General features: G+C 40.4%; 1 protein-coding gene and 1 pseudogene across 1 annotated transcript in view; both read left to right on the forward strand.

Annotated features, from left to right (window-relative positions):
• LOC133544042 (semaphorin-3G-like) overlaps nucleotides 1-13,355 on the forward strand; it is a 169,445-nt gene extending 156,090 nt beyond the window's left edge. Inside the window, exon 16 of the mRNA XM_061889067.1 lies at nucleotides 5,925-13,355. Within this exon, the coding sequence (XP_061745051.1) occupies nucleotides 5,925-6,431 (507 nt within the window). The 3' untranslated portion in view covers nucleotides 6,432-13,355. The remainder of the gene's footprint in view (nucleotides 1-5,924) is intronic.
• LOC133544461 (suppressor of tumorigenicity 14 protein homolog) overlaps nucleotides 1-15,326 on the forward strand; it is a 480,364-nt pseudogene that overhangs the window by 398,439 nt on the left and 66,599 nt on the right.

Below are 15,326 nucleotides of genomic sequence, written 5' to 3' on the forward strand. Positions count from 1 at the left end.
CATCAGGCGGTACTGCATCAAAAAACGACATCAGTGTATAAAGGATATCACCGCATGAGCCCATGCGGTGAACACTGCAGAAAAAACACTTCCAGTAAATATATTTACTACATCTGTAAGTGCAAGTTAAAACTCTAGCCAAAGCCATTTATCAGCAACACACAGAAAAGCTTGGCTGGGCCCAAGGTCATCTAAGATGGACTGATGCAAAGTGGACAAGTTTTTTTTCGGCCAATAAAGGAAAGGCCATGTAACACAGTGGTAAAAATGCCCCTGTGCCAACTTTTTTGCAATGTGTTGCTGCCATTAAATTCTCAGTTAATTATTTTTCGCAAAAAAACAAATACGTTTTTTAGTTCCAACGTTAAGTATTTTGTCTTTGCAGTCCATTCAATTGAAAATAAGTTGAAAAGGATTTGCAAATCATTGTAATCTGTTTTTATTTACCATTTACACAACCAGGGTGTACCCTGCCTTCCGTCCGATTGTAGCTGAGATAGGCGCCAGCGCCCCCCGCGACCCCGAAAGGGAATAAGCTGTAGAAAATGGATGGATGGACAACATGCCAATTTCACTGGTTTTGGGTTTTGTGTTTGGAGCAATGATTGCAATGAGACTTTTTAAAAACAGGTTGGAAAATCAATTTTCTGGCTGCTGAAAAACATATACTTAAAAATTCCATCCATTTTCTACCGCTTATTCCCTTTTGGGGTCGCGGGGGGCGCTGGCGCCTATCTCAGCTACAATCGGGCGGAAGGCGGGATACACCCTGGACAAGTCGCCACCTCATCGCAGGGCCAACACAGATAGACAGACAACATTCACACTCACATTCACACACTAGGGCCAATTTAGTGTTGCCAATCAACCTATCCCCAGGTGCATGTCTTTGGAAGTGGGAGGAAGCCGGAGTACCCGGAGGGAACCCACGCATTCACGCATTACTTAAAAATGGATTCTCATAAAATAATTTTTTTTTTTTTCTTTTTTATTGATTTTTGAAAATTACGAACCAATTTAGAAACAGGATTTGGATCGGGTCGATGAAGCGGTCGTCTGTTAAATGGCGTTTGCGTCAATGTGACACTAACTATTAATAGCGTGTGCAACTTTAGGGACTGGAAGGAAATATTTTGCTCAAAAAGGTTCATTATGTCTTCTTATTCATATACTTTTTTCAAATGCTCTTGTAATCTGACCATATTTTCGGTATATTAGAAATACTTTTTCCCTAAAAATTAAATCTTACATACCGAAATGGAATTCAGAGATGGAATTTTTACCTGGTAAAATACTAATATACCGAAAATATGGTCTGATTAAAAGAACATTTTAAAAAGTATAGGCGGAAATATTGTTGCCATACAAACTTTAGTGTGCTGTTGCTTCCTTGTTTGTCACTACTCCAAGCCTATTGTTGTCTACCAGTGCCTAGCAGCGGCACTTGAACTGAATGTGACAGCCTGTCATAAAAAAAAAAAATACCAATAGCAGTTTCATGACTCCAAAATCCTAATCGTATTCCTAGACCAGGTCTATTCAACTTGCAGCCCCCGGGCCACATTCGGCCCGCCAAAGCTTTTCATTCGGCCTGCCGAACATCACACAAATAGGCTTGATGAAACCATTCGAACTAGGGTTGATAATGTATGCAGTACACCCGCCACCCCGCAGGGGGCAACAGCGAGGCATTTGTGTCACGATAAAGCAGCAGTCGGGCGAGTAGAAGAAACCAAAAATGGAACTATAAACTCTGAAAGGAATCTAAATAAATTGCGAAAATCTATTTTTTTACAGCAACTGGACAATAAGATATGAATGTTCAGCACGTGTTGTTTGTTTTGTCTGAGTAACTCAGGCGATCAAAGCTTGTTGAATACACGTAGCGCTAAATTTGACCAGGGGAGGGCGATAACGCTACACCTCAGGTTTAATTGTGTTGAGCCACATTCATTGTGCGCTGGGGTTGTCCCGATACCAATATTTTGGTACCGGTACCAAAATGTATTTCGATACTTTTTTAAATAAAGGGGACCACAAAATATGCATTACTGGCTTTATTTTAATCAAAAATCTTAGGGTATTTTAAACATGTGTTTATTATTGCAATTTTGTCCTTAAATAAAATAGTGAACTTACTAGACTTTTAGTAGTAAGTAAAGAAACAAAGACTCCTAATTAGTCTGCTGAAGTATGCAGTAACATATTGTGTAATTTATCATTTTTTATTTTGTCAACATTATGAGGGACAAACAGTAAACATGGATTATTAATCTACATGTTCATTTACTTTAAATACCTGCTTATTTTATGTTTTAACATGTTCTATCTCCACTTCTGTTCAAATTTAATATTCACTTATTTCTTCTGTTGTTTGATACTTTACATTAGTTTTGGACGATACCACACATTTAGGTATCGATCCGATACCAGGTAGTTACAAGATCATACATTCGTCATATTCAAAGTCCTTATGTGTCCATGGACTTATTTTCTTAGTTTATAAACATAATGTGATTTTTTTTAAAAGGAAAAAAGATTTGTTAATGATAAAAAATATTGATGTAATCGTATTAGTATCGACTAGACATACTATTGTATTTGGTATCATGACAGTGGATGTCAGGTGTAGATCCACCCACATCATTTGTTTGCGTTGTGACGCTAGTGAGCTATTGTATCCTCCTATGGTGTGTAGTGAAGCATATTTAGCTATTCCTCATCCTCCAGTAAAACCCTTACTTTATTTGTCGCCATGGAGGCGAGGATTTGTGATTTAGAAGTAGCTAAAACACTGCCAATTGTGGATGGATATTGGTCACTAGCTAGCTAGCCGGGGCGGTATAGCTCGGTTGGTAGAGTGGCCGTGCCAGCAACTTGAGGGTTGCAGGTTCTATTCCCGCTTGTGCCATCCTAGTTACTGCCGTTGTGTCCTTGGGCAAGACACTTTACCCACCTGCTCCCAGTGCCACCCACACTGGTTTAAATGTAACTTAGATATTGGGTTTCACTATGTAAAGCGCTTTGAGTCACTAGAGAAAAGCGCTATATAAATATAATTTACTTCACTTCACTAGCCATGTCTTAAAGCACCTCTTCCTGAGGGGCGTTTCAATGTTATTACTTCACCTTTATCTTTAGTTTTTAAGTCAAAATGTGTCCATTCTCCCTTTTCTGTCTACACACTGTCTGCTTGTAAGTACTACGTGTGTGCGTGCGCTGCCGAACATGCTCTTCTGCTCGTAAAACCAGCAATGTCATGACGTGACAATGATACGCCGTCATGCCTGTAAAAAAATAAAAAAATATGGCGAACCGGTACTTTGCAAACAGAGTATAGTACCGTTGTTGATTCATTAGTACCGCAACGCTATACTAGCATCGGTATACCATACAACCCATTTGTGCACAATGTTTGATGTGGATGCTGTGTCATTTCTACATGCGTAAACATCTGTAGTTTATTGTGTGAATGTATTAACACTAAACCTTCTATTTTATTAATCTAAAACACACATTGGTCGATTATCGACGATGTGGTTTTGTAATGTTTATACTATGTTTATATTGTCAGTCTTATAATCCTAAACAAATGAAATAGTGTCAAGAAATAAAACTGGTAAGGGAAACCAATTCAAAAGAAGGATCATCAATCCTCAACAAAACTTCTTGAGCTTCTGTTTCTTCATGCTGTTAAAGGCCTACTGAAACCCACTACTACCGACCATACAGTCTGATAGTTTATGTATCAATGATGAAATATTAACATTGCAACACATGCCAATACGGCCTTTTTAGTTTACTAAATTGCAATTTTAAATTTCACGCCAAGTATCCTGTTGAAAACGTCGCGGAATTTATGACGCGTGCGCACGACGTCACGGACTGTCAGGAAATATTAGCTCAGCACCAGTTACGGTTAAAAGTCGTCTCTTTTCATCGCATAATTACACAGTAATTTGGACGTCAGTGTGGCTGAATCTTTTGCAATTTGTCCAATTAATAATGGAGACTATAAAGAACAATGCTGTTGGTGGAAAGCGGTGGATTGCAGCTGTCTTTAGCACCGAGATGCAGCCGGTGTTTCTTTGTTTGTTGTGAAGCAAGCAGGGGGGGGCGTGGCGAAGTTGGGAGAGTGGCCGTGCCAGCAACCTGAGGGTTCCTGGTTCAATCCCCACCTTCTACCAACCTCGTCACGATCTGTTGTGTCCTTGAGCAAGACACTTCACCCATGCTCCTGATGGTTTGTGGTTAGGGCCTTGCATGGCAGCTCCCGTCATCAGTGTGTGAATGTGTGTGTATGGGTGAATGTGGAAATAGTGTCAAAGCGCTTTGAGTACCTTGAAGGTAGAAAAGCGCTATACAAGTATAACCCATTTACCATTTAGCAGAGCGGTCAAGCGAACATGTTTTCTCTACGTCAACCAGCATGTTTTTGGATGGGAAAATTGTGATCTATATCTTACCGGAGACATCATTGTCCTGCAGCAGCTGTCAAAAAAGGCAGCTGTGAGCTTGGCTCTTTGGCTTCTCTCTAAGACACTATGTGTTCACTGCAGCCATCCGACCTCGAGGTATGTCTTTACAATGTCACTAAAATACTATTAAAACAATAAGCAGATAAGGGATCTTCCAGAATGATCCCAGTAAATGTGTCTAATTACATCGGAGCCGTCGCTTTTTATTTTATTTATTTTTTTTTATTTTTTTTTTTCCAGTCCTTCACTATCAATATCATCATCCACAAATCTTTCATCCTCGCTCAAATTAATGGGGAAATTGTCGTTTTCTCGGTCAGAATTGCTCTTACTGCTGGAGGCTCCCATTAAAAACAATGTGAGGACGTGAGGAGCCCTCACCCTTGTGACGTCATCGTCTGCGACTTCCGGTAAAGGCAAGGCTTTTTTTATCAGCACCAAAAGTTGCGAACTTTATCGTCGATGTTCTCTTTCCTTTCGGCAAAAATATAGCAATATTGCGAAATGATCAAGTATGACCCATAGGATGGACCTGCTATCCCCGTTTAAATAAGAAAATCCCATTTCAGTAGGCCTTTAACTATCTGTCTAACTGCACACGCTGAATGTATTGACAGTGCAGTGTGAAAGCTGATGCGTTTACTTTGTAATGACGTAAGCAGTCTCAAAGGAATATAACCTGTGGAGGCACTTTTTGACCAAACTTCCACATTTCGATGCTCGAGCCCTGAGCCCTTGGACTCTCCATACTGTAACTTTCTTCATTATGTCCTGGAATAGCCCTGTTCTAGGCCAATCCAATTAAAAAACAGTACCAAAAAATATTGGTAAACATCTCTAATCGGACTCGTCATGAATACTTTTTTGTGCACCCTTAAAGAACAGTGACTGATTCAAGTGCACAGTTATATTCCCTCATTTATCGCGGCTAATTCGTTTTAGGACTGACTGTCATAAACCAATTTCCGCAAAGTAGGAATATTATTAATATTTTCATAGTTTTTACGACCTTCTAAATAAGTTTTTTTTTAACATAATACGATCCCTCTAAACGTGAAGTAACACCCATGCCGTCACCTTTACACTGGTTCCAATCTAGTAGTCTGGAGTATGTTGGACTGTAGACGCCAGCACTCATTGGCTTTAACTGTCACCCGGCCACTACAACAGAACCACGACCTGGCAGTACCTCATCACATCCTGGGTGATTCCTCTAAGTTAGAACTCGGCTGAAACCATGGGCGTAAGTTGTTTTGACAAAACTTGGTCACCTCGATTGTTGGAGCTAAGATAGCCATTGCAGTGGGTGTGTTGTTAGCATTCCGTGTTGTTCTCATTCCACATCGCTCACAAGAGTTTATCCACACTGAGCTTTGGCTGGAAATATGTGTATTGACCAGACTGTTGTTCTCCAATACCAACATCTCTTCTGTTTGTGGCTCCCAGGTCAAGCTGGACGATCGGGTCATGTCCACAGACCAGGGCCTCCTCTTCCGTCGTCTCCTGAACCAGGACGCTGGCGTCTACATTTGCAGATCCAGAGAGTTTGGTTTCACCCAGACTCTAAGTCGGATCACCCTGGAAGTCCTCCAAGGGGACACCCTGGACGAGCTGGTGGGGCAACGGGACAACGCCGGCCTCTCAGACCTCCTTAAGGACAGACAGGGTGCGGGATACAGGAGCTGGATGCCTTGCCATTCCTTTGGTAGGCCGGGCCTCGTCGGCCAGTCCCGGTTGTGGTTCAAGGATGTTATGCAGATGATCGGACCGTCCAACCTGCCCCACGTGGAGGAGTACTGCGAGAGGATGTGGTGCAACGAAAAGCTGAGGAGGAAGCACAAGGGCATGGTGGAGAAGTACCGGCAGGCCCAGGAGAGCGCCAGGAAGGCTCGCAGCAAAAGTTCCGGGGAGAGAAACAGGATGCCGAGGGACCTTCGAGCAAGGGATCAGTGATGTAGACTATGAAAGTACGACAACTAAGACAGAACTGAAGGACCAGCAGAACTGGATATGTACATGAACCGACTCTGGTAAAATGAGGCGTGGTCTTTACGTTGTCTGGACAAAGACTACTACTGTCCTGGACATGAAGATAAGGAGAGGACACAATTCAAAACCACTTGAAGAAACCTGGAGACTTTAGAATCCACCACACATCCAAAAATCCCTGTTTTCTATCACGGTTGAACTGATTCGATTCACGACTTCAGAATCCTAACCATGTCTTAGTTTCACTTTGTAAAGAACAAGTCTTGGAACCTGGACTTCACTGAGCTACAAAAGTTCTTAGTCCGTTCGTGAAAACGGGAAACGACGTGTTGACGGTTCAGCGGATGAAGGACTCATGTGTTGATCTCACTGCTGAGGCGGGATGGGTACCGACTTTGGTACTGATATACACCGCAGTCCTTCGGTACTACCGGGTGTCGATTCAGGCAAAGTCAAAGGGCGCCATATTTTGCTACCTTTTGTTGCACGTGACGTCACGTCCGGTCGCAGACTAAACACCGGTCCACGTAAACGATCAGTCAAGTAACGTTGCATACATTTTAACACCAAGAAAGCAAGTATGCTTAGTAAAGTAAGGCCCCACTCTTCCAAAGTGCACTAGCTTGACGCTAACTTAGATTGGATTTGCCATAAACGAGCTACTATTAGCATTAGCGATTTTACATGGCGGTTTCAACACCTCCAAATTTGGTAATGAAAGCTACAACTGAGATGAACATTACAATCAAACACCTGGTGTGTAATAAGCATATTACTGACAGAACAAACACCTTGTAGGGCGCAACATAACACATTCAGGTTCATGGATGTAGCCTATGGAATACTGCAGTTGAATTTCTCCAATCACGGAATTTTATTATCAAACAATTAACATTTATAAACACACAATATATATATATATATATATATATATATATATATATATATATATATATATATATATATATATAAAACAGACTTTTTTCCGGAAGTATGTCATCATTTATGATCTCTACGCCACATCCAGTCGCCATGTTTTGTAGTTTTTGAGTAGTACTGAATAGGCTATATATGGTATGTTGTCTAACTCGGAAGTAGCTTTTTCCACAAAGCTGAATGTGTTATGTCGCGCCTTACAAAGTGTTTGTACTGTAAAAAATTCATCATAATGATTTATGGTAAATTATTTTTGTAGTTTGTAAGAGATCCGCCATTTTTGGCTGTAGTCCAACATACGGGATAAACGTCATAGTGATTTTTGAGCAATGCATCCGCCCACTGTTTTAGAAATGTATTGGAAAATCTGTTTGGGAAAAGTTTGGGATGCTGTACGCTAACAGTAGTGTCTTTCCCAAAAAGCTTCTTGTTGTGGGTGGCCATCTTGTTCATTCCAGTCTTGTGTAGGTCTACAATGGAGTGCTGACAGCTCTAGTAGAAAGTAAGGTAGGAATACTCTCTTAAAGGGACAGGACACACATGCTTGCATCAAATACATATTTCCCTCAATCAAACCTTTATTTAATTTTATTTTCACAGGATTTTATACGAGTTTTCACATTCTGGACTGGGGGTAAATGTACAAACTCAGCAGGGGATCTTGTACTGATTTCTTATTATTTTTATAGACATGACATCATCAGGACTGTCCGCAGTGGCACCCTCGCACTCTTTGACTGACAGCTCGCGTCAATGTGTCTTTAAAACAAAACAAAAAATCCTATCTGGGAGTCCTCCTGTGAAATAAGTGTATTTTATACGCAATGTCACTTCAAAAAAAAAAAAAAAAAGCATTCACACATTTCTTTCTCTTTTCTTTCTAAGCCTTGAGCCCGTTTGACAGGCGCAGTGTTTGTTTTCCTTGTCTGGCGCGTGCTGAGGAGGACTATTAGACCTCCAATTAAGGTGTTTTCTCTGAAAACATTGCTGGTGTAACAAAAGAAAATAAAAAGGCAGGAGGATGGTGACAGGAAAAAATGTGATATGTTTTTATACAGAACACGCCCTAAAACACCCGTTGTAATTGTGCGGCAATCGTTTAAATATGCGCCCTGTAGCTATTTTACTTAGGGATGGGTACCGAATTCTGTACTTTAATTTGGTACAGACCGAGTACTAACTCCCATAAAATCAAACGCTAACATATTTCCTTAACTTCCATGCCATCAAAACAAAGAATCTGAATAGAAAACGGTGAAAAATAAGGGCCGGCTTTTCAGAATGTCCTTGCTTGATGCTGAGTTACATTGGATGTGCCATATACATGCTACCAAGTGGTTTTAACAGTGTTACAATCAATTTGGTGTGTGGTAAATTACAGTACGAACACCTTGTAGCACTCCACAAAAGACAAAAAACTTAATGGCAAAGACTACTTCCAGGCTACAGCAATTGCATGCAAAATATTCTCTGTAATACTTGAAAATGAAACTCAGAAGCGTAAGGGAACCAACTATAACATCCAGACAGTACAATTATTCGCATTAGATCACTGTTAAATGTTGAATAATTATATTAACAACTTTACATTTATGACATTATTATACCACATACTTGCCAACCTTGAGACCTGCGATTTCGGGAGGTGGGGTGGGGGCGGGGCGTGGTTAAGAGGGGAGGAGTATATTTCCCCCTAGATTCACCAAGTCAAGTATTTCATATACAGTGTATATATATATATATATATATATATATATATATATATAAGAAATACTTCACTTTCGGTGAATTCTAGCTGTGTGTGTATATATATATATATATATATATATATATATATATATATATATATATATATACTTGAATTTCAGTGTTCATTTATTTACACATTTACACACACATAACACTCATCTACTCATTGTTGAGTTAAGGGTTGAATTGTCCATCCTTATTTTTGTAACCATATGCATGTACAGTAGATGGCAGTATTGTCCTGTTTAAGAGTGTCACATCATTGCTGTTTAGGCAGACGACCTGCTTTACGGTAGACGAAAACGAACTGCTGTTGTTGTGTTGTTTTACCACGCTGGGAGGACGTTAATGAAACTGCCTAACAATAAACCCACATAAGAAACCCACCCTTGATCATTCTACAGAAACGCTCTTTATACACGTCACTCAGGCCCCAAGTGGAGGAGTTCAAGTACCTAGGAGTCTTGTACACGAGTGGGGGAAGAGTGGATCGTGAGATCAACAGGCGGATCGGTGTGGCGTCTTCAGTAATGCGGACGTTGTACCGATCTGTTGTGGTGAAGAAGGAGCTGAGCCGGAAGGCAAAGCTCTCAATTTACCGATCGATCTACGTTCCCATCCTCACCTATGGACATGAGCTTTGGGTAATGACCGAAAGGAAAAGATCACGGGTACAAGCGGCCGAAATGAGTTTCCTCCGCCGTGTGGCGGGGCTCTCCCTTAGAGATAGGGTGAGAAGCTCCGTCATCCGGGAGGAACTCAAAGTAAAGCCGCTGTTCCTCCACATCGAGAGGAGCCAGATGAAGTGGTTCGGGCATCTGGTCAGGATGCCACCCGAAAGCCTCCCGAGGGAGGTGTTTAGGGCACATCCAACCGGTAGGAGGCCACGGGGAAGACCCAGGACACGTTAGGAAGACTATGTCTCCCGGCTGGCCTGGGAACGCCTCGGGATCCCCCGGGAAGAGCTAGACGAAGTGGCTGAGGAGAGGGAAGTCTGGGCTTCCCTGCTTAGGCTGCTGCCCCCGCGACCCGACCTCGGATAATCGGAAGAAGATGGATGGATGGATGGACTCAGGTCCGCATGGAGCTGGAGGCTCCGCCTGAATTTCGGGAGATTTTCGGGAGAAAATTTGTCCCTGGAGGTTTTTCGGGAGAGGCGCTGAATTTCGAGAGTCGCCCGGAAAATCTGGGATGGTTGGCAAGTATGTTATACCATGAATTGATTAAACAAGTTGAAAAACGTATTCGGGTGTTACCATTTAGTGGTCAGTTGTACTGAATATGTACTGTACTGTGCAACCTACTAATAAAAGTTTCAATCAATCAATCAAAAAACGTACAAAAGTACAGAGAGTTAGTTTAAATGTGATAATTCCATTATTCGTAGTCTTCGAGGATTAAAAAAAAAAAATCTACTATGTTTGTATTCTGACATCGTCAAAAGTTGTTATTGTCTTACTGATTTATGATTTATTTTATTCTCTTTTGGATGGAAATGTGCGACCAGCAGGTGACGCCACACCCGCTAATCGCAAACCCCCTTTAGCCAATCAGATGCTCAGAATAAAGCAATATCCGGTAACGTGACTCAAAGAAAATGATAGGTATTAATATGTAATTTTCACAGTAAAGTTGAAAATATATATTTTTTTTAAGAGAGATGGGCCTAACAAATCTGTTTTTATTATATGTGTACACGGAAAATGTTTTTTACAGCCCTTTTCAAAAAGTGTGTTCAGTCTGTATTGTCTTGCAATTGTAAACAGTGCGTCATTACGTCATCACGGCTTCGCGCTGATTGGTCACGTGACCAAGCAGGACCAATCACCGCATTATTTGATACCCAATAGTAAATAGTCCACGGGAGTAGTGTTGTAGTTTGCTGCAGTTGTGTGTCTAAATGGTTTCATGTTTTCACAATTTTTCACTCCAACAAAATGTTATCGGATGTCGACGTGTAGCCAGGAGTCTCTGACCACAGCCCGAAACGCGTCGAAAGAGATGTTTCTTGACTTAAACCACGCAATTGGTGAGTCTGTCCATCTCCATTCATTTGTATGCATTAGCTTAGCTCGCCGCGTCCATTGGGTTAACATGGTGTTATTAGCATAGGACTTTAAGCCACTTTTAACAAAATATCTTCAACTAACTCAAATGGAATCAATATGAAATGTTGTGCAAATGTCCGTTACAACTTAAGAGTGTTTTAAATAATAATGTCCACTTGTTTTGTTTAATCTATGCTTCCACTTGTAACTGCATTGTTGTAACTTTGCCGCCTCTTGAAGGAGTCATTTTCATTTTTTAATTTTTTTTTATCACAACCGAATTTTCTCTCTGTTTAGATGAAAACAATGATATACATTTTAATTAATTTTTTCATGATCACGTAGCACAGAGCACTCAAAAGCCTTCTTGGATTGTACAGTGTACATTAAATGTGGTACCATTTGTATAAGAAAAGTGTTGTGATTATGAATCTAGTATTCCAGTGTTTGTTTAAAACAAGAACAAATGTTTCTCCAGTTTTTATGCATTCTAAATCGTAAACAAAAGCTAGTAAAAGTCAGCTAACAAAGAATGGCCGTTGCTCTATAAAAGCCTTCTAAAAAAACATTCAAAAACCTCCATCATTGTTAGATATACACTAATTATATATGTAATGTAGTATCAAGAACATAAATAATAACATGTAATATTTACATGTTTTGCTCCTTCTAAGCAAACGACAGCTTAATCATTTCACTGACGCATCATAACATTCTCTATTTCCATCAACAACAACGCTACTTATCATGATAGCCTTCATTAGAGACAACGAAGACTACTTTGGGACAAATAATGATCCAGAACCTTATATTTTCGATCCTGAATATGCAGAGGTTGAGCACAAATTTTAGAAGCTCTAGCATGTAGCAATGTGCTAAGTAACAGAAGTACAAACTACAAACATAATAAAATGATCACTTACTGTACAATGTCAGCTGTCACTGGATGCTGACTGTCCATCCATCCATTTTTCTACCGCTTATTCCCTTTGGGGTTGCGGTGGGCTGGGTACACCCTGGACAAGTCGCCACCTCATCGCAGGGCCAACACAGATAGACAGACAACATTCACACTCACATTCACACACTAGGACCAATTTAGTGTTGCCAATCAACCTATCCCCAGGTGCATGTCTTTGGAAGTGGGAGGAAGCCGGAGTACCTGGAGGGAAACCACACATTCACAGGGAGGACATGCAAACTCCACACAGAAAGGTCCAGAGCCCGGGATTGAACCGTGACTACTCAGGACCTTCGTATTGTGAGTCAGACGCACTAACCCCTCTGCCACAGTGAAGCCCATAATAATGATCCAGAACCATATATTTTCGATCCTGAATATGCAGAGGTTGGGCACACGTTTTAGAAGCTCTAGAGTCATGTAGCAAAGTGCTAATAAAAGAAGTACAAACTACGAACATAATCAAACGATCACTTACTGTACAATGTCTGCTCTCATTGGATGCTGACTGACGGGACGTTTATATCTTGCGGTTTGAAAAAGCAAAAGGTGCCGCAAACAAGCTTATTTTTGTGTCTTTCTTGCCATTTTCGTGGATGTCAAAGTTGACAATCTTCTACTATCCAGGTGAGAGGCATGTTCTATAATCTATAAATAACTTTCACCAACAATGCATCAGCAACTCAATGTGCAATATAGCAGCATAAGCTCGTTAGTAGCTTATACAGTCCCTCAGTTTCAGGGCTAATAATAACAATATCGCCAATACTTGGTGAATATTCAGGTTACAAGATGTAAATGGAGTATTGTTGACACTTTTTGGATGTGTTTTAGAAGGCTTTTTTGGCACAATCGTGTGCTCACATTACCTGTACTGTTAGCCACTTCGTGCTTGCTATATTTGACTATTTAGAATGCATACAAAAATGAAACACATGTTCTTCTCTTCCATAGGGATTGTGAATGAAAAATGTACCGTTCACCTTTGACGTAATGTCATCCTATGGTAAAAAAAAAAACACCCCGTCTGAATTTGACTGCACCTTTATCTGATGTCCAAACGTTTTGAAACAATGCCTGTGAAATGTTGTTGTTGTAATAACTGTACGCTTAATAGTGTTCGTAGCAAGCATGCTGTATACTTGTTATTAATGTGCTATCAAAAAGCATTAAACGCTGACTTTCTGACGTGAACCTGTGAGCCAACTTTGGAGTAAAATGGAAAAGAAAAAAAAAACAGTAGGAAGGAGGATTTTTTTTTCCTTTTTAGTGTTGAAAATGTTGCATTCAAGTGCTGTTTGTTGGTCAGGAAAACTCAAGGGTTATAGTTTGGGTGAGGCGTTTAAGTAGGCCTGGGAGATATGGACTACATTTACACTGCAGGCCAAAGTGGCGCAAATCCCCCCAAAAATGTATTTAGATTTTTTTTTCCAGCTGACTGTTTACACTGTAAGTATAATGTGATGTTTATCAGACTCCAGTGTAGACTCACACAGGCTCTGATGTGGCCCCACTTGCACGCACAGTTCGATAAAGTGAAATCAAAGGAACTTGACCGGATTCCGTAAATGAACATGGAAGTCGTTACTACTAATACAAAATAAGATAAATGTTGCCACCGTTGATATGGTCACCACACCTTTAAAAATGAGTGTTTTTTACATGAAAATAAATAAAAGTATTAGTGTGTGTGTACATACATACATACATACATACATATGTAAAGAACATAATGTCATGGCTGTCTTGAGTTTCCAATAATTTCTACTTTTCTACAACTCTTATTTTTTTTGTGATAGTGACTTTTAGAGTGATTTTTCACATAAAACATTCATGAAGTCTGGTTCTTTTATGAATTTATTATGGGTCTACTGAAAATGTGACCAAATCTGCTGGGTCTAAAGTATACTTACAGCAACATACATGATCAATTTTGGTGATGTAGAAAAGTTACAGTCAATTCAAATTAGCTTCATGGCATGGCCTCTATACTTCATGTGAGTGATTATGATTGACTACACCTGTTGACTTCTCTGAGCCCATTTAAATAGGTCTCATGTGATGCAGTCATGTTACAAACGCGACAATGGGAAAGTTAAAGGAACTTAGCACAGATCTGAAAAAACGATTCATTGACTTGAACAAGACAGGAAAGTCACTTGGAGCCATTTCAAAGCAGCTTACGGTCCCAAGAACAACTGTGCAGACAATTGTTTGTAAGTATAAAGTGCATGGCACAGTTTTGTCACTGCCACGATCAGGAAGAAAATGCCAGCTATCACCTGCTGCTGATAGAAGATTGGTTAGGATGAACAAGAGTCAACTGAGAACCACCAAAAAGCAGGTCTGCAAAGAATTGGAAACTGCTGGAACACAGGTGTCAGTGTCTACAGTCAAGTGTGTTTTGCATCACCATGGACTGAGAAGCTACCATGCAAGAAGGAAGCCCTTGCTCCAGAAGCAACACCTTAAGGCTCGTCTAAAGTTTGCTGCTGATCACAAAGACAAAGATAAGACCTTCTGGAGGAAAGTTCTTTGGTCAGATGAAACAAAAATTTAACTGTTTTGCCATAATACTCAGCAATATGTTTGGAGGAGAAAAGGTGAGGCTTTTAATCCCAGGAACACCACGCATGGTTGTGGTCGTATTATGCTCTGAGTCTGTTTTGCTGCCAATGAAACTGGTGCTTTACAGAGAGTAAATGGGACAATAAAAAAGGATGATTACCTCCAAATTCTTCGGAACGACCTAAAATCATCAGCCAGTACTTTGGGTCTTGGGCGCAGTTGGGTGTTCCAACAGGACAATGACCCCAAACACATGTCAAAAGTGATAAAGGAAAGGCTAAATCAAGCAAGAATGTAGGTTTTGGAATGGCCTTCCCAAAGTCCCGACTTAAATGTGTGGACAATGCTGAAGAAACAAGTCCATGTCAGAAAACCAACAAATTTAGCTGAACTGCAATACTTTTTTCAAGAAGAGTGGTCAAAATTAAACCAGAAGCTTGTAGGTGGCTACCAAAAGCACCTTATTGTAGTTAAACTTGCCAAGGGACATGTAAGCAAATATTAACATTGATTTATGTATACTTTTGACCCAGTAGAATTGCTCAGATTTTCAGTAGACCCATAATGAATTCATAAAAGAACCAAACTTCATGAACT

The sequence above is a fragment of the Nerophis ophidion genome, linkage group LG27 (assembly GCF_033978795.1).
Source record: "Nerophis ophidion isolate RoL-2023_Sa linkage group LG27, RoL_Noph_v1.0, whole genome shotgun sequence".
NCBI lineage: Eukaryota > Metazoa > Chordata > Actinopteri > Syngnathiformes > Syngnathidae > Nerophis > Nerophis ophidion.